We start from the raw sequence: 25,712 nt of genomic DNA on the forward strand, positions 1-25,712 counted from the left end.
AGGGGAGAATGTGAACTCCAAAGGCAATTATGTCTGCAAGTTACATCCCAATAATCTGCTTGGTGAAGTTCCTTTCAGCATTTTTTATTAGTGGGCCTTCAGTCATCCTCCTCCTGTGAGGAAGAAAAACACTGAACCTGCCATGAAAAACAATTTTGTTGGGTCTTTTCTTTGCAAAAGGCAACTGTGTGGGGCAAGGCTCTCAAAAGAATTGAGGATATTAGAGAATGAGAAGCAGTTATTCACCCTCTCCTGGAATCACAGCTGTTGAGCTCAGAATGAGGCTGCTTAAAAAAAATATAAATATATTTTTCTTGTAAAGCAGAGTGGAACTTTGCAATGCTCTGTCCCAGAGGGTGCTTGATGCTGAGTCCATTCAGATTTTAAAGACAGTACCCAGGCTTATTAACTGCTGAGATGCTCCCGTGGTTGAGGACTCACTGAAGTGTAAGTTCTTGGAAACAGGGAGGTACCAGAACAAGATTAAACTGTGGAACTGTTCAGTGTGAGTGACCTTGCATTGCATCTATTCCAGCCTGGTGCTCAAAGTCAGATCAACCTGGACCCGGAGCAGTTTGCTCTGGAGCTTTCCAGTGAGATCTTGAAAACCACCAAAACTGAAGGTTTCATAACTGCCCTGGGCACTGTTCAAGTGCTTTGTCATCCTCAGAGGGGAAAAAGGACTTTTAGTGAGGAATTCCCTGTCCCAGTCCCCATCCTCGGTCACCTCCTCCAAAGTACCCCAAAGTTGCTGCTGCCTCCAGGGCAAACAGCCCCAATTTCCTTCTTTTCTGTCCCATTCCCTGGTGGGGGTCTGTGAGAGGTGGGGTCTGCTGCACAAAACTGGCCTTGCCAAGCATGAGCTCTCCTCAGGAACTGTTGTTTTATCAAGATCTTTTTTCTGAGAGCCCATGTCATAAACAAAGGTCAAGAACTTTGTATTGTCATTGCTTTTTATTAACAATTTTTAAAGTTCTTGCTGAGATTCTTGGTGAGGTTTTTTGTTTCTTTGGAGAATTTTATTGTGGTTTTTGTGTGTTTGTTTTTGTTTTGGGTTTTGTTTTTTGCTTTTTTTTTTTGTTAGTTGTTTTAATAATAATAGATGGTGAAGTTGAGCACTGTTCTGATATTTTGTGCATGGATTTTCAGATCACCAAACTGAAGTGTTTCCCCATGGTGTGGTTCCTGCTAAGGGTGTTCTCTGGTGATCCACAACACACATATTCAACATGTTGTTTCATAACCTGCTGTTCTATTTTCACACACTTGCATGGGAAAGAGCCTAATTGCTTTAGACAAACTGCTGTTCAATAAGCTTATGGTTAGAATTCATTATAATATTTCTATGGTTTCTACTCCTATAGAATTGTGCACTCTGTATAAGAATTGCTTTGTAAGTTTTTTTATTTTGAATTTCATGACAAGTAGAATAAACATCACAGTAATATATTCTAATCATGTTATTAATGATGCCCTAAAAAAATTCTGATGTGTACTGTAAACTCAAAATTTGGTATGGACTTTATATTTAATTCCCCAAATCACTTCTTGTAGTATGTGCTGTTGGTAGCTGCTGTCTGTGGAGTAGAATTGAAATAGGATAAACACACAGGATTGCTCCTGTATTAATTATTCTGGCATAGTATCAGAATTTCTGGCATTGTTTCAAGCCATTTCTGCATATAAAAGAAGAGTAACAAAAAGTTCCATGGCTCCACCCTGTGCCTGCAAACTTTTCAAGATGCTGCCCTTGCTTGAGCTGCTCAATATCTCAAATTTTAGTTTGAAATGGGAAAGTCTGCTGCAGCTGTCCCATTCCTGGGGATTTAACAACAGAGGCTTGCTAGGAGTTGTCCTAATTGCTTTTTTTGGTCTGAAAGGTCATTTCAATAGCTTAAACATGCTTTTAATATTTATAACCAAAGAGGGCTGTGCAACTACAAATAAAAAAGAGATGCAATAGATGGTGCATTAAAAAAGCCTCAGGTGTAGAGGTTTTTGGGATTATTCTGGCAGAGCCCAGCTGGAAGCCCTGCATTGCCAAGGTCAGCTGTACCCAGCGTGGCTGGCATCCAGAAGAGATGAGGGGCTGAGCCAGCCCAGAGCAGCTGCCAGCAAACAGAGCTGGCCAAGGGCACTCGAGGGGGTTTTGTGTCTCCAAGAGTGTGTTCTGTGCTCCTCTGGGAGCCACAGGCTGGTCTGTGTGCAGCCTCGAGTGCTGCCGCCTTGCACAAGGGCTTGCTTTGTGCAGGCTTTTGCCGGAGGCCTTCGAGAGGATGGAGAGTTGATTTTTCATTTGCTCTTAATTCACCAAAATAATCTGCCTGGGCACATTTGGGGATGTTCAGCCTGGAGAAGAGTAGGCTCAGGGGGGACCTTGTGGCTCTGACAGGAAGGGGCAGCCGGGGGTTTGGGCTCTGCTCCCGGGCAGCAGGGACAGGACAAAGGAAAACAGCCTCAAATTGTGCCAGTGGTAGTTCAGGATGGATGTCAGGAAACATTTCTTCACTGACAGAGGAGTTAAACATTGGCACAGGCTGCCCAGGGCAGTGGTGGAATCCTCATCCCTGGAGGAGCTCAAGAAATGAGCAGATGTTGCCCTGGGAGGGGTGGCTTTGGTGGGTGTGGGGGTTTTGGTCAGAGGTTGACTGGATCTTGGGGGTCTCTTCCTGCCCTCCTAATTCTGGATGGGAAGCTCCAGAGAACCAGCGCTGACATCTACATGCTTGGCTTAGAACTAAATGTATTGTTAAACTTATATTAAAAGTATAATTAAACTGAAGAGTTCTGGTGGAAAAAATTAATCGTGTTTCAGGTAGTGCTGAGTGTTGTGGTTTGCATGACGACTTTATCCCAATCGTAACTTGCTTTATAAAAATGAACAAAAGTTGGAGAAGAGCAAAAGGGTTGGCAAATGGAATTTTCTACCAGAGTGGGAAAACCAAAGATATTCCATCAGTGTCCACAGTTCTGTATAATTTGGAGCCAAAAGGGTGTTAGTGAACTTAAATAATTTTTTAAAATGCGTTAGTGTGTAGTAGAGAAATGCCAGTGGAAGGAAACTTTGAGACTTAAATGCCTTTAGATTTGAGCTGTACTAAGCATGGGCTGTGGTTGTCTCCCCAGTCCCTGTGAAGTACAGGTAAGTTCTGTGTGTGGGTCTGTGCTACCCACAGGAGCTGGGTGGGCAGGGAGAGGAGGCAGCCTGGCATGTTGCTGTGGTGGGGTGTGGGCTGGGCTCTTGGGGTGTTTGGATGGATGTCTCAAAGCAGAGAGCTGTGGGTTTGTTGTTGCAGCTCTGAGCAGCACGTGCTCAGGCTCATGTTGTTTGGATTCTGGTGTTCAGCTGACTCATCTCAAATCACTCAGCCCCCAGGAGAATGCAGGGACTGCGAGCCTACAGTGAATATTGGTGCTTCTGAGCGTTTGAGGCAATACAAGTGGGGTTTTTGAAACGTCCATTGTCTTAGAACTGTCAAAAAGAGCCTGTCTTATCTCTTCCCTAGTTCTGCAGATTCAGCTGTGAAGCATCTGTCCCCTGCTTTTTCTGCAGGTAACAGATGAGGAGAGGTTTTCTTGCCCGTCACACGGGTTCTATATGTGTGCCATGTATTGATTGACAGGGCTTTTTCTCCTGAGAAATCCCCTTGGGCTAGCCCATTGCTCTCCTTCTCTAAGTTATAACTTCCAAGTGCAGCCTTGCTGTGAGCTGTCCTCTTCCTGCATTCCTCCGGTGCTGAAATTCATTCCTCATTGCACAGAGCAGCTCTGGCTGTCCCTGGATCTCTGGAAGTGCCCAAGGCTGGGTTGGAGCCACCTGTGACACTGGAAAGTGCCACTGCCCACGGTGGAACTGGCTGAGCTTTAAGGTCCCTTCCAACCCAAACTGTCCTGTGATTCTGTGATTATTTCACTGAAAAGTTCTTATTTGAAATTACTGACTTGATGACCCTCCATCAGCAAACAGCACCAAACTGATGTCACCCCATGTTTTAGGAGCTGCTGAACATTTCAGAAAATCCTTTGCTGACCTTCCTTTAAGTTTTAAATGCATTTTAAAAACAAATACAGCAAATGCATGACTTGGAGGTGTCCCTTGGGGCATGGGAACCAGGTGACTCAGCTGGGATTTCTTTCTCTCACCCTCATATTCTCCTATAAGCTTGCAGGGAACTTAAATTCCATGATAACTTCCTGCTCCACTCAGCACTGCATCCATGTGCAGCTGGGGTTTGCTTTATATTTACCCTGTGGAGGGAGGTGGCACTGGTGTCTGTATTAACATATTGACAGATTTATTGACATCAGTTGTCTTCAGTCTTGCCTGTTTAATTAATAAAATTGATCTGCTGAACATCTAGCTAATAATTTCTGGCGCAAATATTCTAGCTAGTCTTGTTGCTAAAATGGAGTTTCAGCCTCTAATTGTGGAATTTGCCATGATTCTGGTTGCCAAAATAATTTAATGATCGTTAATTTGTAGCTTTGGCTTCATCTAAAATGCTTAAGATGGATTTTTATTGCAACAATTAAGGACAAAATAGTTAAAATGCCTTCACAGAAAATAAATGAAAAGGAATAATCATAAAATCCCAGCTTATTTTTATGTAGAAAAGACGAAACAAATAAATTTAATGTTGGTGTGTTATGTAAGACCCATTGAACAGCAGCTGCAGTCAGAATTTAAAGCTAGGAATAAAATACATGATTAATATGCACCAAGGATGTGGGAAACGCTTCTGAACTTCTTTTATCCATCTGCAGCCCAGTTGACTGCTTTTCTGGCTTAGCTAATTGTTGGGTAAATGACTTTGTAATTCTGGGTTAGGTCAGAAAAACACATTAAAGGATAAAAACATCTGCAGTGTCAGTGCCACGAGGTATCCTGGGCTAGAGACTTCTCTTACCTCTTCTGCAGTGATTAATGATTACACTGTCCATTAATTTGCTAATGTTTGCAAAACCTCTTCTGGTGGCAGATATGGCTTCACGGAGAGACCAGATGATGAACAGGCATTAATTAAATCCTGCTCATTAAGATTTATTCTGCTGCTGGCCCTTTTCATTGGTGCTGTACCTGCATCACCTCACAACTGAAAGGTCCATGCAGGAGGATCCGTCCTGGATTGTGCATTTTCAGCTCCATTGTCCAGAGGATGAAGGAATGAATCTCAACAAATATTTTGTACTTTTGCGATGAACAGGGGAAGGAATATGTGTCAAATTAACCCAAGCAATTAAAAACCTTTCCCAGACTTGCAGAAGCAGGATTGCTCCCCAAGTCCCCATTGCAGAGGGGCTCCCTAGCAGTGGGCTTTTACAGCAGCCAGGTGCCTGCTGGTCACTCAGGCCCAAACCCTGTCCTGGCTCCTTGTCCATGCTGTTCCCAAGCTGTGTTCCCGGGATTCCTGCTGACGCTGGCACTGCCTGTGTCTGAAACACTCCAGTCGTGGATTTTTCCTCAATATTTTGTTGTTCTATCATGCACAAACTGGAAGTTTATGCAATTCTTCTGTATTTGTTCTCTGTTCTTGGCGTTTTCATAGAATCCCAGACTGGTTTGTGTTGGACAGGACCTTAAGCCCATCTTGTTCCACTTCCTACCATTGCCAGGAAACCAAATATCTTGGAGAAAGCAAGTCTATGGGATGCCATTAAATTCAGGACACTTAAGGTATTACCCAGTGAAGGGTCAGGGGTGTACTAAGGGCCTCAAGAATGTGAGGGTTTAATATTTTACCTTAAAATGTACCAATTTCTTAATTAAGAGTTCATTGCTTTAAAGAGGTGATCCTTTCTCCAGAGTCAAGTGCAGTGCAAAGGAGCTCGAGGAGATTGGATGACCAGGAACAGGGCAAAGCTGCACAAAACAGAGGTTCCAGAAGGGGTGTGAGCACCGTCACAGAAAGTCTTAACAGAGACATTTTTTTAATGTGATCAAATTGATACAAAATATTTTAGCATTTTCAGTGGAAGTTTCTTTTAAGGCTGACCAAGGCTGCAAAATTATTTGAATTTGGGTGGGAAAGATTTTTATTTTTTATAGGCTTCCTTTTAAAAGTAGTTGTTCTGCGTGGTGGGAGGAGGTATAAATACTTGTTTAGAGCCTTGTTTTAGCAGAGTTCTGAAGTGTAGCTGGAAAGGAAGCCATTTATTTGGGGCTCAAGTTGTTTAGCAGGAAACAAAGGATGTTTTAATAGTAGTGGTCAGGGTACAAGTTGAAAAAGGATTTATTGTGAGTGATAACACACACAGATTTTTCCGCAACTCTAAGTGCTGCCAGCATTGTTTAATACATGCAAGGGATTTTTTTTGTGTGTGATGAGAGACAGTAACATTCATTCAGCAACTACTGAAATGATGCTTAGCTGAGGCCTCATTTTGGTCAAGGAGTAAATTTAATAACTACTTCTAATTATATTAAGGGTAAATGGAAAGTATGTAAGATATAAGATATAATAGATAAATGAATTTAACATCTATATAAAGCTCAGAACACTGAGGGACAAAATCTTTGCAGAGGAAATCCAACACAAGCAAATGTGTATCAGCTCATCGGTAATAACCAAGCTGAAAATTAGAAGCAGCTTCTGGTGAAAGCTTTGGGGCATCTTGCTAAAATAAACAGTAGGAAAAAATTACTCAGGGGCTTCAGACAGAACTACAAATGCTCATGAGAAATATTTCAAAACGTGATTGAAAATGAAAATACTGTACTCTGGCCTGAGACATTTTTGGCAGTTCTACAACTGTTCACTTTTGCTTTGAGTTTCAATATTTTATCAGTGCAGTAATAGCCAGTGAATGTTCCATGGAGGGGCACACATGCCTGCAGGGAAGGGAGCAGGAGCTGCATCCTTCCCATCATATCCCAAGCATCAGCATCTCTATTGCTGCCCTTGGGGTTCTCACTCTTACTCTGAGACACATTTTGTGCATTAGAAGTACAAGTGCCCAGAGAAATAAACGGTATATAATTACATAATTGGGGCTCAGGGGGCTGGCACCAGCCTTGATGAGGAGGGGCCACAGATGTGACGTGGATCCCTGTGGCAGCCTCCACAGGATTTCAGACGTGGACTCATGGAATGGTTTGGGCTGGAAGGGACGTTAAAGCAAATCTGGTCTCACCCCTGCCATGGGCTGGGACAGCTTTCACCAGGCCAGGTTGCTCCAAGACATAACTCAGTCTCAGATGGGAAAGTGAATGTGTGCAGGAGTTTTTAGCCTGTAATGGAAGTTTTTGCTATTAAAATGGTCTCTGAGGTCACAAGTTGCTTGTGTGAGCACCATGGTGGTCACCTTTGTGTCCTGTGTGTGTCCATACATGAGGGTAATGCTCATCAAGCCACTTTTGCTTCCTAAATTCAAAAGAACAAAGTCTGGGGGCTGTGTCAGGACCAGGCAGGGTAAAGTTGTATTTTGGGATGAGTGAGGCAGGAGTAGGGAGGAGGAGCTGAGCATTCATCTTGTGTTTGAGTAGATGGTCTGAGACATCCTGGGCAGGGCCAGGGATGTGTCCTTTGTCCCCTGTGGCCTCACCCAGAACTTCCACCACAAACTGCCTTTGCTCTGGCTTTCTGGAATGACTCCATAGTGAAGCTACTTAATCCTGCAGAGACCAACATGCTAATAATAAACATGAAAATACAATACCTGGTAACAAATGGCTTTGCTTGACAGTCTGTCTCAAAACCTTGGAGCTGAATTCAGGCCCTCATTCAGAACAGACGATGTAGCATGTTTGGTGCTGCTCAGGTGATCTGTTTGTTCTCACAGCCATGGACGGAACAGGAATCTCAGCAGAGAAAGCTGGGTTTTGGGGACAGCTAGTTCTGTGGCTGTGCAGGTCGCTGCTGCTGGCAGGTCAGCAGTGTTCAGAGCACTCAGTGCCACTGGACATTTAATGTGACAGCCTGGCTGTGCTGAGGCCTGTGGAGCTCTTCCCAGGCACTTCAGTGGGATCAGAGTCCTTGTCTTTAATACTTCTAGGTTCTGCAGTGGTTAGGATAATGACTTGGGCATTTTATGTCCAGTTCCTTTCGCACAGTGACATCAAGTGATTGTACAAGTGTCTTGCTGAGCTGTCTCTGTAGTTCTAGGGAGGACTTGACTCCGGTGTCCCCGTTTCTGCCCTACTTAATGCATTTATCTGATAAAGAAAAGCCCTTTTTTTTAAGTTAAAAGCTAAGGCTAAACAGCCTGTACAGTTACTAACTCCTCACTTTGTAGTATTCAATCAATTGTGAAACATTTGAGTTCATTCTGCTAAGACACAGACGTGGGCAGACTTTATCCCACACTTACTCATCAGCCCAACTCCCATTGTTCCAGGGGAGAGCTGAGGGAGATTGAACCAAAGATATGTTGGCTAAACCAGTGTTTAACAGAAATCACGCAAATGAGTCCATTATCTTGAATAAAACTGTGGAACTGAGGTGAGTTTAGAGCCAGATGGTTGTTTCCTCAGTTTTTTCTCCAGAAACACCAAACCAAAAACTAGAACTGAATTGAAAGCTTGTCCCAAACACAAGCAACAATGCCATGCGCTGAAAAGCTTCCTGTGGTCCTGTCCTTCTTGATCTGGATTGGTTATCATCCAGGGAGCACCTTTCTGAATACCTGGGTAAGAAATTCTTCACTTCTCATTTGACCTGGGCACTGTCAGACATCTGCAGAAACTGGAATTAGAACCAGAATAATGCACCATGCTGCCAAGCCTGTATATTCTCTTCCTCATATGCCACTGGTGATTGAGCTACTTGACCTTGCAATAGCTTGGAAAGCTGCTTTATGGGATTCTTTATGGAATGGTGTTGTTTCCTTAGCAGGCGTTTATCATTTATGTGATGTATTGGTGGCTGTGACATGCAATTCAAGACACACAAGCACCTTTTGAAATTGTACTTTTCCAATGCTCTGTATTTGGTATCTGCTAAAAATGAAGCAGTATTTGAATCATTACAAAGCTTCCCTGGAAGGCAAGATACCTTTAGGCCATGTGGCAGAAAAAAACCACTCATCTAAATCTGTATTTCTCTGAATTATCTTAATTTGCGCAAAAGAGAATTCAATTTTCAAAGCTGACAGATTCCTGTGATCATGTCAGTGCCTCTCGGGGTTGCACAGCTGTGTTTAAGGTATGGATGCTCCAATCCAGGCCTCCAGTGTGGCATGGAGACACTTTGCTCTGGAGCCTGACCTGTGCCATGAGTCCATTGTGGGTTGGAGTTACAGGATCAAGCTCTCAGGGAAGGTTTTGGGAACCAAGATGTTTGGGAATGGCCACCCCAGCTGGATTCCTTGGAGCTCACTCTGCTGGGTTGGGGCAGCTCCACATCAAGAGGGTATTTATTTCGTTGTAGTTTTTGTGAAATGAATCCTGCTGGAGCACCTGTTGCTGCTGGATCCAAGCCCCACAGGCCAGTTATGTGGGGGAATGGGGAATTTTGGGGCCTTTGCTTCCCCTCTGGTTTCTTACTGCATTCCATGGCACCAGCACATGCTGATGTGACTTGTGGCTGCTCTGACAATTCTACAAATTATCATCAAATTTACTTTTGTAAACCAAAGTGCCCCTCTGCTAGACAGAATCATGGAATCAGGGAATGGTTTGGGTTGGAGAGGACCTTACAAATCACCTTGTTTCATGCCCTGCCATGGGCAGGGACACCTTCCACTGTCCCAGGCTCCATCCACCCTTGCCTTGGACCCTTCCAGGGATTCAGGGGCAGCCACAGCTTCTCTGGGCACCCTGTGCCAGGGCCTGCCCACCCTGCCAGGGAGGAATTCCTTCCCAATATCCCCTCTCCCTACTCCCTGTCAGTCTGAAGTCATTCCCCTTTGTCCTGTCACTCCAGGACCTTTAAAATAGTTCCTCTCTGTCTTCCCTGTTGGCTCCTTCAGGTACAGTGAGGCTGTAATTAGACCACCCTAATTCGTTTGCAAATCACTTTGGACCAAAGATCTCCTGCCCCCCATTTTTATTTTTTAAAATTTTAAGTTTTGCATCCTCTTTGGGAGTTCCTGCTCCCCTTCAGCCCCAGGTGCATCAGTAGGATTTGGCTGCCCACTGTCCCTGTCCCTCTGGAAATGGGACAACTGGCCATGGAGCTGATCACTTGACCATGGCAAATGAGCTGCCCTCATCAGTGTGTTCTGGTGTATATTTAACTTAATAATGTGAGCAGATGGTCATTATATTGATTCATGAAGGAAGGGAGGAAGCTTGGCTTGGGAACGTCAGGGCTGAGTGCTGAGCATCGGAGCTGGGCAGGATGCGGGGGGGGGGGGAAACACATTTTTGTACTCTGTGGGGTCTCTCAGTTTCATTTTTTGTTTGGTTTTCTCTTTTACAAAGTACCACTGAATAAAATCAAGTAGAGGTGACTCATCAGGCCTGTAGAAATGATCATTTCCCTGGAGAGGAGGCTCACAGAGCACAAGCAGGATGATGCTGAAGTGTTTGCACCACTGGTGGTGCTAAAAAGGGGGGAGATGGGGAGGCAGTCGCCTGTCGAGTTACGAAACTTCTCACTCTGCTGTTGCTATTAAAGATGACAGCTCTCCTACAGGGAAAAGGTAACACTGGAGTAATAATTCTTCAATAATTTTTTTTGCAAAGAGCAACTTTGTTTACATCTCTTCCCATTTAGTGGGATATAACTAGAGATTCAAGCCAGAAGCTGACTGTATAAAATATTCAGCCACTCTCCTCGTTAGCCAAACTGAGAAGTTCACAAATCCCCAACCTTGCAGGAACAGCTTGATTTGCTTCTTAATTCTGCAGTTTTCACAGGAGAAATGCTATACACAGAGGAATATTCTCCTGAGCAAGAGCTTAATCTCATGTTTAGGTTGCTGTTTCTCTCAGTTGCTGATTAGCTTTGCTGTCTTATCAGTTTATGTCATAGTATGTGACTATAAATTGACTTTGCAGTGAGGAGGGAATACGTTCGTCTTCACAGATGCTGCTGTTTCCATGGAGATAAAAGGACCAATGGCCTTTTCTTGGTTTGGACTGTACTACAGTGAGCAGGCAGAGATGGTGCATTCGAAAATGCAACATTTGGTGCTTTGATATTTCCGTCTAAATATCAAATGAGAAAGCATATTGTTTCTTCCTGGTGATGAAGTTGAATAATAAATACAGCTTTGGGACATTTTCTGGAAGCAGAAAGCGAACCCACCAGGAATGTGAGGACAGCGTGGCTGGTTTATGCTTGCTAAACCTCCTCTCTGGGAAAAACCTTTTGGCTTTGCAAAATATAACCCTGTAGAGCCTTTGGGTTTATCTGATGCAGTGTTTGATGCCGGTTACATCACCAGCTTACTTGTCTGTGATGTTCCAGCGTGGCTGAGCCTGAATGAGAATGCAAAAGCTGTGATTTTTTTTTTTTTTGCATTTTTTTTCCTTGAGAAAGAGCTTTTCTACCTCAGATTGCGTGAAAGAAAATAAAAATACCAAGGCCACCCCCCATTCAAGGATGGCTTGCAGAAGGTGTTATTTGTGAGTACCTTTTCCTTCTTCATCTGTCATCACGTCTCTGATTTCTGTGTTGAGGATTCCAGAAGTGGGAGTAGTGATCAGTTTATTGTTGGGTAGGTTTCTTTCCACTAACCATTTTTAGGGTGTTACCTTTTTGGCAGATGAATGCTCTATATATTAAATATGCTTAGATGATGATGATGGTGATTGTGCATATGGGTATTTAAAAATACAGCATAATAAAGTGAGCAGTCTATGTTTAGCAGGGGAAGAAAAAAGAGGAAACTCTTCACTTTGCATCCAAGCAGCAATGCAGGGTGCTAGAAATTCTGTCTGTGATGAGTCAAGGATCTCTCTTCCATTTTGTTCGAATGCTTTGTCATATTAAAGTGCAATCTGTCTTTTCAGTACAGAAATACAAACAGAAGGATGTGCAGTGCAGCCTTGAGCAGTGTCATATCGAGGAGGCAAAACATCACTGTGACTTTGTCATTATGTTTATGCTGATCAAAACATAAAGGTGCATTCATTGATTATTATTCCCTGGAGCAGGTTCTGGAGGGTTGAGGGCAAGACACAGGAGCTGATTCTCCTGTGGGCTGAGGACCTCCTGGTGGGAGCTGAGCCCGTGGCTTGGGGCTCAGGGCTTGGCCAGTCTGGAGGATGATGCTGGTGCTGGGATGGATGGAACACACAGGGGGTTTGCTCCAAAAGAGGCACAGACCAGGCAGGGATGGATGGAACACACAGGGGGTTTGCTCCAAAAGAGGCACAGACCAGGCAGGGATGGATGGAACACACAGGGGGTTTGCTCCAAAAGAGGCACAGACCAGGCAGGGATGGATGGAACACACAGGGGGTTTGCTCCAAAACAGGTACCAGAGCAGGCAGGGATGGGCCCTCGGATTTGTCCTCACTCCCAGTCCAGGGGCTTGGAATGGCTGTACCTCTGAACAGATCTGAACCTTGGTTAACCCATCCGCCCCCTCTAGGGTTAAATTTGGAGTTTTCCAGAGGATCCTGCATGAAATAAGTGTAATTGTAATCCCCAGCCTTTTCCAGTTATTTTAGCAGTGTCTGAGAGCCCTGATTTGAGTCAATCTGTTCCATGTTCAGCAGCACCATCCACACACAGGCAGAATAAATAAAACCATTCAAAACCCAGCTCTTCAAATGGAATAACAAAAGAATATTAGAATCTGTCTTAAAGTTTTCTTGAGCTTTTTGTGATGTGCTGAAGGGGTGAATGCTTAAGTTGAAATGTTTTAAAATCAAAATAAATGCAGAACATTTTGTAGGAAGTTGAAATAAGAAAAGTAAACTTTGACAACAGGTTGCACCCTTCCAGGTATGCATGAATCAGCTTGAAACATCCTGCTGTGTGTTCATCCATGGGAGAACAGCTCTGGTTGTGTTGGACTCCATTTTAATTTGGGTCCTGGGATTTGGGGATTCTGTAACTCTCAGCAGAGAATGGATTTGATAGAGTGCTCATCATGTGGGGGTAAGGGATATTTAATCCCTGTATGTTGCTGTCTTTAACAGTGAGGTTGCAGTCTTATTTACAGACCCATCTTGTGCAGGATTTTCCTGTTTTGCTGCTTACACTTTTGGTATCTTGCACCCATGTCAGCACGTTGCTGTAGAAAACAAGATGTGGATTCTGCCTCCTACTATAATTCTGTGTTTTAACTCCTGTGTAAGAGAACTGATGCTGGTTGTTGAAAAGAGGAAAATGTAAGCTGGGATGGTTTTTTTTAAGAACTTACTCTTAAGAACACATGTATATAGAAAATGTTCATGTTCTATGAAACTAAGGGTTCTCAATACTGAAGACATATGTTAAACTGTTATACACCAGTTCTTCAATGCTTGAGTAAGTTTTCAGATGAAACATTACATATAATAACTCTGTCAATGTTCTTGCAATATATATATATATATATACACCAAAGATATTTGCCATTGAAAGTATCTTTTAAGATAAAAAATATCTTTTTCATCTCAAAGTGTAGAAAGCCTGGTTGTTGCTGTTCTAAAAAAACCTGAACACCAGTGTCACTCTACTTGGATTAGTGAAGGCATTTTTTTTTCAGCTGCTGCACTGAATAGAACATATGTCACTGGAGCATTGTTTTAAGTAACAGGATTTGCCTTGCTGTAAATCTCTCACACTGTATCTGGGTAATTTCATTCTTTGTACTTGGCTATTTTGCCTCTTTCATCGGCTGCAAATCCAATATGTATAACTGGAACTGCTCAGCTGTGGGTTTGTTATGGTTATTGCTCTGTGAGATTATAAATGTGGCTGTGTTCTGTAATGGGAGTTGTAGTTTCTTGAGGATTTCTGGGACCTGATTTAATGACGTGGGACATACAGAAAAGATGTGGTGAATATATCCACTCTCTGATTTAATCTAAAAAAGATATTTTCCTTCTCTCATGTATCTTTGCTCTTAATTTCTGGGTTTAGACTGTCTGGGGTCTTTTCTATAGATTTTGACAGCTCCCAGTAAGCACAGCTGACACAAGTGCATCTTATGAGTCCTGTGATTTATTCTGTATCATCCTGCACCATAGGTGGGGTTCTAGTAAGACTTAAAAGGAATTTTTTCTAATTACAAGTGTCTACATATTAATAGTCTTAATTAAATTCACCCTAGTTCCAGCTAACCCAGGATTGGAGCAAACTGAGCAGGGATCCAGGAGGATCCCTCCTGCCTTTTTGTGTAGGCTGGTACTGCATTTCCATGAAACCAAAAAAAAGTTTATATTATTTACTTATAATTCTCTGTAATGCTAATAAGTGTTGTGTTCTAGGATGGGACAAAAGAATGGCTGTTCCTTGTTTAGTATGCTGGGCCTGTCGTGGTTCCATTCTCCCAGGAGATGATAATTATTTGCAGGCCCTTTGATGGAGGAGAGGTCAGTGAGAGTGTGCCTAATGATTCCATTGAAAAATCCAGCTGTGGGCACTTGAGTTGGGAATACACAAAGGGAAGCATTATTCCAAACAAGAACTCCCAGACTGCTTTTCTGCTGCGCCGTGTACAAATGCTGCTATTAAATCATTTTGATGACAACCAAATTTGATGAATTCTGGAACAAAATTCAGTGGTCTGTACTCTGGACTGTGTGTGCTGCTGGTTTGGAACTGCAGGTTTTATTGAGCATCCTTGTAGCTGGTGAAAGCATCTTTCATTTCTGTGAAGAGGAAATGGAATTCTAGAATGCTTTTAACCAGGTTCTGACTATTGCATGGAAGGGGAGGCAGAAATGGAAGGAGGGAGATGCCAGAAGAGCATCTCTCCAGCATATGGCTGTGTTGTTTGTGATATGTGGGTGGGTTTTTGACTCTCAAACTCCGTGCAGAGTAATTACATTGGTGTTTACCTGCCAGGAGCTGTCCTGTTGCCTCCCTGGGATTTGGTGTCCAAGAAGCTGTGCCCAAAGAGTTATTCTGTGCACAGGGAGTGAAGGGAGGAGTTGTGGTTCTCCTGCAGCGTGTGGTGGTCTCTCCTGTGTACTGGAAGGTTTTTATGTATGCAACCATAAAAGCAATAGCAGCATATTTAATGTCGTGGGGCTGCCATCAAAAAGAGTGTGGGCCAGGAATTTAATTAATAATGACAACACTGTGAAAAAGCCATAATATTTTCTGTGTGCCACCACAGCCTCTCCTTGACGTGCTTGGCTGCTGGACATGCAGTGGGGTGAAATGAATAGGAAAAAATAGAAGGTTTTTCAGTGCTACTTCAAAAGCCAAAACCCTACTGCCCTGTGTATTTTGGGTAAAGAACAGTAGGAATTTGTCCTTGGAAATGGAATGTGTCATGTGCTTGATCACCTTGAAGTGGCCACAGCCACAGACAGCTGCAGTCACACCTGGGCTGGGACAATGGGAGCTGCCATGGAAAGCTTCCTGCTGTTTTCTCTGCTTTCCAAAACGTTGTCCTGTGGCCTGGGTCAGGGTTTTCATTCCAGAAGCCCTTCTAGCAGGTTAATAAACTTGTTAATTTAACAAGCATTTAGCTGGAGTTGATGTGAGTCCATATTATTATGACTTTCACTATTCATCACCTCTTTGGCTGTCCTTTTGATTATATTTCAAATGTTGTTCCTCATGAAAGTAATGGTTAGATTTGTTAAACAAGAACAGGACAGACTTCATTAGTTTTTAAACTACAGTCTTTTCTAATCTCAGCCATAACTCTGGATCGACATGAGAAAGAAAATCTCAACTTGAAAGTAACGTTACTCTTCAACAGGATAAAACACTGGGAAATGCAAATATCCCTGTTAATAGTTCCAGTCAAACAAACCATTCTTGGCTGCCTCAGCTGACATGGAGCAAATGGGCTGAAATAGGGGATGAATTTGTCTGCCTCTCCTGCTTGCTCCCAGGTTGATTGTAGAAGGACGGGTGCACACAGGTATCCAGGGGCCCCAGGCAGGACAGCAGCCTGTGCTGGGATTATTTTTTCCACATATTCATTGCAACATGCACTTTATGGAAAAAATGTGCCAGAAGAGAGGGAAGAATCCTGGCAGATGGAGGGGAACAGATTGTTGTTTCAGAGCAGAGGAGAAATGGTGAATGTGGTCGTGGCTCTGGGAGAGGGCAGCAGCAAAGGGCACTGAAGGTTCTGAGCAGCTCCTCTCATCAGCCACATCATTAACTCCAGAAAGGCTCCTTCCAGCTGTGCTCCTGCTCCAATTTCCCTCAGTCTCAGGCTTTCTTTTTTGGAAGCTCTTGTAGGAAGAAGCTCTCAGACAATGATGATTTTATAATTCTGACCCACTCACAGGTTTGCACATGCTGAAAATCCAACAGCAGCAGACTAAGCAAGGGTGGGTGGATGTCCCATGCTCACCATGGTGTCCTGTGCAGGGAGAGAGGACAAGCTGCCTCCAGGCTCCCAGTCCTGCCAGGAGCATCTGCTGGCTCCCAGCACATTGTGAAAGCACAGGCTAAGCCTTTAGAACAAAAGCAATTCCAGGTTAATGGCCTTGTGTTCTGTTCTCCCAGTTTGTTTAAAACCTAATATTGAGAAAATTGACTGCTGAGTTTGGGAAGCTTGTTGGGGAGTGCAAGAGAAAATGAAGAAAAAAAAATAGAAATATTTGTGGCTTGATGTGATGACCAGTAATCGATTTCTTTTTATTTGTACATCTGAGCAAAGCTCTAAAACCAGAAGATTAAAAAGAACAGTCATTTCTGTTTGCTGATGGACAGGAAAGTGCTGTTAAAATGAGTGGATTCTAATGGCAAACATAATGGGATTTCTACAGGGGTGAGAGGCACAGGCACAAAGGCTGGGGTCTGTGTGCTCCAGGAGGAGCTGGGTTCCTCCTGTTCTTGGGGAAGGAGATGTTGGGGGCTCGGCTCAGATTTGGCTCTGGTTTTACTGGTGGGCTCCTCTCTCTCACAAGAACCTCAGGAATTCACAAGGAGCTGCTCTCACAAGGGGAGAGCTGGAAGGAGTTTGGCCTGGAAGTGGGAAATGGCCAAACTTCCATGTGCACTGGCTGTGGTAGCAATGGGCCAGAAACTGAAATGAGCAGAAGCAGCATTTGTCACTTCAGTCCTTTATCTTGTGCTGGTGCTGAAGTACCTGTGCTCTCCTTATAATCCTAAATTATCCTCTGAAGAACATCAGCTACAGATGCGGAAACTAATCTTCACAAGGCTGAGTATGTGTGAGACTGTGACCAGAAGTGATTAATTCTCCTCCAAATGATTGAAATGGGTTTCTTCTGATGTCTTTAGGTGTTAAAAATCAGTAAATGAATTCTAGCTTGAACTAGAAAAACTTGTGTTGAAGGCTGATTGCAGCATATAGCTATGAAGTCTGAAAAATAATTAAAACTCCAACCCAGCCAAACAAAACAAAACAAAACAAAAGTGGTGATTTGGAACCTTAAACATTCTCTGGTAGATTGCAGAGGGGTAAATTATTGCAAGTGCTGTTTTGGCAGGTGACTGAAAGCACAAAATGCCAGATATGAATCTTAAATTGCATCAGCAGATTTACCCCACTGCTTTGGGTAGAATTAATATCAGTCAGGGGCTGCAAGCCTGAGCCTCGCCATGGTCAGCTGACATCAGTCAGTGAGATTTGGAGGAACTCGAAGAGATTGAAGCTATTCCTGAATTTTAAAATTCGGAGCAGAGCCCAGACCTCGCGTTTCCTCTGTCTGTGGTGGGACAGAGATCCTGTCTGGGGGTGCAGCTGCTGTTGGCACCTCAGTCCCAGCCTACAGCTGAACCATGTCACCTGTGTCACCTCCTGCACCCCTGGGACAGTGGAGGGACCTCCTCCAAACCTTTGGAGCTCCCATCTGCTCTCACTGTTACATTTCTGCTGCCCCTGGGCAGAAGCTCAGGGCAGGTGAGCTCCTGGCCCCAGTCCTGTGCCACAGGTGAGAACAAACCCTAACAAGAGCACTGGGAGAGATTCCTTCTTCACTGTTCAGGTTCTTTTGGAACCCAGGAAGGTCAGAGTAGGACAGATTCACTGAGCCTTGTGGGCAGAATCCTTTTGGAAGAGCCAGGAGCAAGCTCTGTTCAAAAAGCTTTGTTGAGCAGAGCTGAATCCAGAGAGATTCTTTCAGATTCTTTCATATTTCGCTGGTTAATTCTCTGAAGAAAGAGGGATCTGTGTGGAAAAGAACAAGTGGTGGGAATGGAATCTGGAACACTCTCCCACTGATTTGCTCCATTTCCTTCTTTTGCTTCTACTGGGAAAAAATCAGGTACGCCAAGGCAGGAGGCAGCAGTGCCTCCGTGTGAGCAGTGTGGGACTGTGAGTGCCCTGCAGTCACAGCCTGCTGCCCCAGGACAGAGTGGTGCAACTTGTGTGCATTAGTGTGTGTTTTTCCTGTCAGAAAATCCAGCTTTGGCGTGTCCTGGCTGCTTTGATACGGCCCATCAACGTTTTCCGTGTTCTTTTGAATTTTTTGTCTTTCCGAGGGGTTTGAAGGTGCCCCCGTGAGTACCTGTGCCCTGCGAGGTGTTAGCAGGGTACATCCCATGCTGGGGAGGTGCCTTGTGTCTGGATTGTGCTGTATTTCCAAAAGCTTGAGTACTTCACAGGAGTTACCACCTTTAAACAGAAAATCCAGCTGATCCTGGTCCTGAGGTTGCTGACACAGTGCTGGCAGCAGGAATCAGAGCAGGCTGACTTTGTCTTTTTTCTGAGGGATTAGTAACTTACTCCTTCCTGAACAAAGCCTGACTTCTTTTTTCTTAACCACTCTGATCTCATAAGAAAGTGACCTCGCAGGATTCACTTTAAGCCTCAGGGATGCAGAAGAATGAACACCAAACTTCTGAGACTTCTGTCAAAACACCAAGAGAAAGATGGGGGGGTTGAAGAATGCGTTTGTGTACACCAGCACACACATGCACCCTCTGTTAACTGTCAGGTTGGATGCTCACAGGCTAAATGAGGATTTTCAGTTTAATGGCTCCCTCTTCCACAGGTGCCCACTCAAAGAGCTAGGAGATATTGATTATTTCTTTTATGATTTCCTAGAAGAATGCCGCGTCCTGAGAAATTTGATTAGGTGGATTTATTATGGAGGACTTGCTGTGTTGAGCCTTGTTTAACAAACACCAGGGATGCAGGGATGTGTGGTGTGTGGTGTTTAAAGATTTCCCAAGCTTTCCTTCAGATCTGGCCCCTTGTCTAGTTTTGTGACTCCTCTTTGTTTTAGTGAAACAATACCAATCTAATGATCTGGGGTGCAGAATATCTTTGTGCTGTAAAGTGGTTTTTTTGTTTTGTTTTGTTTTGTTTTCTTTCTACGCTTAGAACAAATGATAGCAATTAAACTGCTGTTTCACAGTTCTGGATATTGTTTGAAACACGGGTGAAACGTGGGTTCTTTCACATTTTCAAATGGTTCATTTTGCAATATGTTTGTAATTGCTGGGCTTGCAGAAAGCTTTCTGTCCATGTCCATTGCATTCTCCCTCCTCATTCAGAGCACTGTGCTTTAATCCCATGAACAGAGAACAGCCTGACTGGTGCAGAGTAACATGCAAACCTAAAGCTTCATTTCCATAGGGATTTTAACCCTCGGTGTTTCAGCTTTTGCCTTCCTTCCACGCAGCAACGCAACCCCCAAGCCTTAAATTGGCATTTGATCTTAATCCTGCAGCAAACCTTTGATTGATTCTTCATTGCAACAGCTCCTCACCGTCATTTTGATGTGTGCATTTAAAACCTGGGACTATTCCCCTCTGTCCCCCGGGATCCAGAATTGACAGCTGTGCCTCAAATTTCAGTCACCGTTCTCGTGAGTTTCCAATATTCCTGTCAGCACGTGCCTTCCCCTCAAAAGGCCCTTTCTCAACACCTGGTGGTTTGACTTTGTGTTTTTCCTTGTGTCGTAGGTCTTTAAATACTCTGCACCAGTTTTGCTGTCCAGCTCCATTGTACCATTCCCAGCTAGCTGTCCCTGCCACACACTCAGAGTACAGGTAAGAGTAGACATGCTCCACCCACTGCTGCTTTTTTGGAGGGAGATCTAATGTGGCCATTTGACAACAGGCAAGCAATAGTTGCTTAAGTTTTAAAAGGAAACAAAATAAAATTTAAAAAAAAACAACCAACAAACAAGAATATTGGAATAAATATCCAATATTTTTGTTGTCTTGTAGGGTAGCTGTGACTAGAACCATCACTGCAGTGAGTCCTCCTCTCAGGCACTCTGGAATTACTCAGTAAAATGATTGTTGTGTGTTTTAAGAGGCACATCCCCCTGGGCTTGCAAAGGTAGGGAGAAGGGCGGTGCAGGGCTTAGCTCTCACTCACGTGACAAATATGCTGAAATATTTATATAATTTATGGAGGATATTGATGTTGTTCTGAGCAACACTTTTTTTTCACCCCTGCCTATTCCATGCCAGTAGCTGAGGAATTCATCCACATGTTTAACCCCCTGAAGGTGAAAGGCATGGAGTGCCCAGGGCTCAGCACTGCCTTGGATTTGAATGAAATAAGAGGGCTTTAAACACATTCAGGCCCTCAATGCCAAGCAGAGTCTGCCCTGAATACATCAAAAATATATGTTTTCCAGCTCAAAATGCTTTTTTTTTAACATAGATTCCTTTACTGTCTATGTGTTCTCTTTGATCCAATGTGGAGAGCAGCAATTACATCCCATAGTACAATTCATTGTCAGTGCCAGTGTTTATTGTAACATCGTAGAGAAGCATCAAAGGGCAGCTAATCTAATCCATTGGAAATGTGAAAAGTGTTAAAAAACCTGTGCATGCCATGGAAAATATTGTCTTGAATTTTTACTTCTGCTATTAGCGATCAACTTAGTGATAATTGCCAGCTCATGAATATTATTAATATCAAAATATTGGAAGCCTGGTGCTGAAAAATCAAAATCACTTTGCACGGGTAATAAGGAAAGACAAAAGCAAACAATGAATCCTAAATCTGTAAATGCATAAACATATTTCTGGTTTGAATATTTCATCCCGTAGTTGCCTCTAACCATGCATGCTTGGAGTCACCCTGTTGGTTTATGTTGCAGCATCTGTTTGTGTGTTTGGTTTTTTCCTCCCATCAGAGCCCTTCATTTATTTGGTGGTGATGAGTCCATAGTTGAGTTGTAAGACAGCTCAATATTCTTTTGGGGAGGAGCAGAGCCTGAGAACTCTTTGATTCCCTGCTTACTTTTTAGTGAGGCTTTTAGTTTTCCTGTGTCCTGAGTTGACAGTGCTTTAGTTTTAAGGATCTTCCTGTAGGGATGTGATGGGAAAACCAGCTGTTCCTTGAACATCTCAGTGTCTTGCTCCACATAGGGTGTTATTTTTATCAGTAATATTTCTTCTGGAATTAAAGCTTGGAGCAGTGTAACTTAGTGCATGAAAAATCTGGATTTCTTCAGGGCTGCCTTTTTTTTTTTTTTTTTTTTTTTTTGCTGTGGGATTTTCAGCTGATGGTTCAAGACTTGGGGGTGGGAAGGAGCCCATCCCTGGCCTTGTTTGCTCTCAAGGAAGTTTAGGCTCAGGGGAAATGGTGCTCTGCTCCCAGGGAACAGGGACAGGAGGAGAGGGAACAGCCTCAGGCTGGCTCAGGAGAGGCTCACGTTAGACACCAGGGACAAATTCCTTGCTGAAAGAGTTGTCAATCCCTGGCACAGGGTGCCCAGAGAAGCTGTGGGTGCTCCTGGATCTCTGGAAGTGTCCAAGGCCAGGTTGGACAGTGGGGTTTGGAGGGACAGTGGGGGCTGTCCCGGCCTGTGGCTTTAAGGTCCTCCCAACCCAGAGCAGTCTGGGGCTCTGTGAATTGGAGAACGTGGAAAAGCTGCAGCCAGTCTCTCCCAAGGACAAGAGGCAACCAAAACAAATTGCAGTAAGGAAGATTCCAGTTAAAAACAAGGTAGGGAAAGAGGGAATTTCATCATGAGCTTGGTCAAAGGTTGGAACAGAAGCCAGCAGAGGAATTGAGGTCTCTGTGCTCTGCCATGCTCAGCTCAGTAGCCTGCTCTGAGCATGGACTGCACTGTCCACACCTCCACAAGGCCCTTCCAACACAAATTATCCTTCATCCCACATCCCACTCTGTTCTTGGGAAGAACAGCTGCAAAACACAAAATTGTAGTCTGTAGAATTTCATTTCAAATTACACAGTGATGTTAGTGCTGTCCCTGCTCACAGATGTGCTGCTGTCCTGGGGCCAGACTGTTACAGTTGTCCTCATGGCAGGAATTGGTTTGGTGTACCCGTAATTTCAATTTCTGAAGTTGTTGTGTCCAAACTGCCATCCCCACAACTGCAATCTCTGAGTCAAGTGCAAATGATGCACCTGTTTTTGTACAGGACCTGTTCATGGGGATACCATTGCTGTGAATGAAAATGAGCTACTAGAGCTCTAACAGGCTTGGGGTTTGCATTTCTACATACACTTAATGGTATTAAATTTAGCTTTCAGTCTTCCCATTTATCAATTTATAAATAGAAATCATTAGAAACAAAACTAACAGACGTGGATGCTTTGGTCTGGCTTCAGTTTTGAGGCTTTATTTAGAAAATACACAGAGGGATTAATTTTGTAGCCCAGAATTAAAAATTAAATTTTCTCTGAAAGAAGCAATTAATGAATGCATTACAGTGAAATCTGGAGCATCTCTGATTTGCTATTGGCTAATTGCTGGATGTTTTACTCACTCCAGCAGTTTTATTTCTAGTCGAGACGATCTTTGGCATCTGTTTTGAATTGTTAATAGTGAAATAATGCATTTTTAATAACTGCATCTATTGCAGTAATCCCTCACTCATTTTACAATGCTCAAAAGGGACAGAAATAATACAAGTTATCTTGCATTCTCCTATTACGAGGGAAGTCTTGGGAAGCCTGAGCATGTCGTGTCCTTCCAGCTAGATACTTGTCTGGGTTCCAGTTAGCCCATATGCCTCCTCTGCTTGCTCTTTTTGGGTTATTTCTGTTTGGGAATTAAAAAATAGGCCAGCAATGTTTGTAGCTTGGCTTCTCTGCCTCCTTCCCCTTCCTGCTTCCCAAGTAGAGCCTCTGGTTGGAAGGTTCCACGAGCTTCTCTGGGATTGTTAGAGATCATTGGGATGCATATTTTATATCTGGTGCGGAGGGCAAAGTAAAAGGGACGTGGAGAGGTTTCCAAAAGCAGAAATCCAGGTAGTCCTGTACTTCAGCTGCTGAGCCTCTGGCTTGAAACCAGCTGCATCATCATCTCAGAGGCCTCACAGCTGGAACCTGAGCCGAGCAAAGCCCAGAGATAAAACAGCACCCAGAGAAAGGAGATTTAATTTGATCACTTCTGTGTCTTGTCTGAGGAAGTTCGTTCCCAGCTTTTTCTACACATGGTTTCTATGGCTTTAAATGGACAGAGAGTAGGTTTAGAATAGATATGGGCAAGAAATTCCTCCCAGTGAGGGTGGGCAGGCCCTGGCACAGGGTGCCCAGAGCAGCTGTGGCTGCCCCTGGATCCCTGGCAGTGCCCAAGGCCAGGTTGGACACTGGGGTTGGAGCAGCCTGGGACAGGGGAAGGTGTCCCTGCCATGGCAGGGGTGGCACTGGGTGGGCTGTAAGAGATCCCTTCCAACCCAAACCATCCTGGGATTGTGTCACACATCTTTAGGCAAACTTCAGTCAGAGCCTCAGCCTATCTGTTCAGGTGCCTCACACACAGCAAAATTCCACGTCCAGAAGTGCCCATGCTGGGGACATCCAGCCCTATTCCTGTCTGCACTCCCTGTGTGGGAATGGAGCGGGCTGATGTATGCAAACTGCAACTGTGGACAGATTTGCCTACCACTAATGTCTGAGCATCTTTCCATCTGATGTGTTTATTCATAACTGTGATTTCCTCGTTCTGATTTGCATGAAATGTTGGCTGTCACTCATTCCTGTCTCTATCCACTCTACCTTCCATCATTCCAATCTCAAATTAGATGCCCTTATCATGTCCAAAGACCATCTTTTAAATCGTGAAGCTAGAGATTTTTCTTTTCTTTTTTTTTCCCCAGTGAGACCTGTGAAAACAAAATGATAATGCAAAGGATGTTATAATACCAAAGAAATCCCATCATTTTCTTGCAGTCTCTGCCTGCTTAATGTTTAATCAGCACCTCTGGGAGGTAAAACCATCATTCTGAAAATACTGTACTTGTGTGAAATTTTAATGTGGACTCTTTGTTTCACCAGGTAATGTTGGCTTACATGCAACAAACCACTGTGTGGACAATGATAGAAGGATTGATTGTGCCATTTCTTTCTGTCTGAGCCCCTGGGAGGCCTTAGAGCTGTTTTGCCACCATAACTGGTTAACACAGAGGACTCCCCTTGCAACGATGCTGAGCTTTCAGATGCTTCTATCATGTATTGGAGTGGTTTGGTTTTCCTTAATTCTTCTCAAGAGCACAGTAGCAATTCTTGCACACTAGCACAGCCAGGGAAAACTGGGAAATAGCTTATGCCCCCAAAATGAAAAATATCCCTTTATAAAGGGATATTTATAAATATACATACATATATATATGTGTGTGTATATATATATATATATATATATATAAATGTACTTTGCACCTCTCAGTTTCTTTTTTTTCCTCTGCTGGGCACTGTACTCTTCCCTGAGACACAAAACAAATACTTGTGTCCTCCCTGCAAGCACTTCTGGAGACATCCCACACCCTGCAACAGAATCCCTGGTCCTGTGGTGGCTTCCAGTCAGTGCTTAATCCCAGGTGGAGACATATCTGAAGGAGCTGCACTTCGGAATTCTTTTTAGTACTGATATGACTATTCAGTGACATTTTCCACCCAAAAGATGTTGAATAGGAATCTAATTTCTAACTGCAGCTGCCTAGCTGTATACCTCAGCGTGTTAAAGCACTCTCTAGAATGTGCAGAGATGTAAAAGCTTGGTGATATTTTAATTTTCAAACTGAGCAAAGGAGTGAGAGCAGCATCGCTCAGACCAGCAGCATGTTGCCCAGAGAGGCAGGATGCAGATGGACAGAGCAAACCAGATCCAAACTGTGACCAAATCCTGTTCTAAGTCAGTGTGAGGTTCAGCTGATTACATAAGGCATCTGTGCTCACACCCTATGGCAAAGGAAAGCTGGCATTATTAGAGTAATACTTGTAATTTTCCACTTGACGCCTGCGTGATGCAGGGAGTGCAAATGGTGGATTGTGTTCCTGAGCACAATCGGGAGAACTGGCAAGATAGCCTGAAATTTGGTTTTGGATTTTCTTGTTTTTCCTCCTTCACTGTGTTCCTTTCCATCCTCCTCCTTTAGCCTGTTCTTTACTTTAAAGGAAACAGCCCCTCGTGGTTGTGTCACTGGTTCAGAAGTGGCCTCACTGGAGCCTCCTGCCATGCCAGCATCTCCTTCCCTGCCATAAAGCACTTTTGGCATTACAGATGTGGGTATTCCAAACTGCTCCTGCCTCGTGGCACCATTCATGATGCTGGCAACTCCAGGAGACAGAGCTCTTCCTTACACCTTGGGAGGGTGGGGGAGTGGAGAGCAGACCTGGCCATCCCCAGGATTTGTGTGTGTGAGCTGCCCACAGAAAGGGCATGGATCTGTTCTGCATTTCCAGCAGAATGTGGGCACTGAAAATACCCGTGGGAAGTTTTAAGTGTGTTAAAAATAAAGGGGCCATGGCCACATTAGGCTGGGGGTATGTACGTGACTACCTGATGTAATTTTTCT

General features: G+C 43.8%; 1 protein-coding gene across 2 annotated transcripts in view; it reads left to right on the forward strand.

Annotated features, from left to right (window-relative positions):
- The window catches only part of IQSEC1 (IQ motif and Sec7 domain ArfGEF 1), a 271,228-nt gene that overhangs the window by 94,374 nt on the left and 151,142 nt on the right, over window positions 1-25,712 (forward strand). Inside the window, exon 3 of one of the 2 annotated variants that reach the window (XM_062500432.1) lies at window positions 19,890-19,976. The exons of the other annotated variant lie outside the window; for it this stretch is intronic. Within the exon in view, the coding sequence (XP_062356416.1) occupies window positions 19,890-19,976 (87 nt within the window). The remainder of the gene's footprint in view (window positions 1-19,889; window positions 19,977-25,712) is intronic. 2 annotated transcript variants of the gene reach the window in all.

Source organism: Cinclus cinclus, chromosome 12 (genome assembly GCF_963662255.1).
Source record: "Cinclus cinclus chromosome 12, bCinCin1.1, whole genome shotgun sequence".
NCBI lineage: Eukaryota > Metazoa > Chordata > Aves > Passeriformes > Cinclidae > Cinclus > Cinclus cinclus.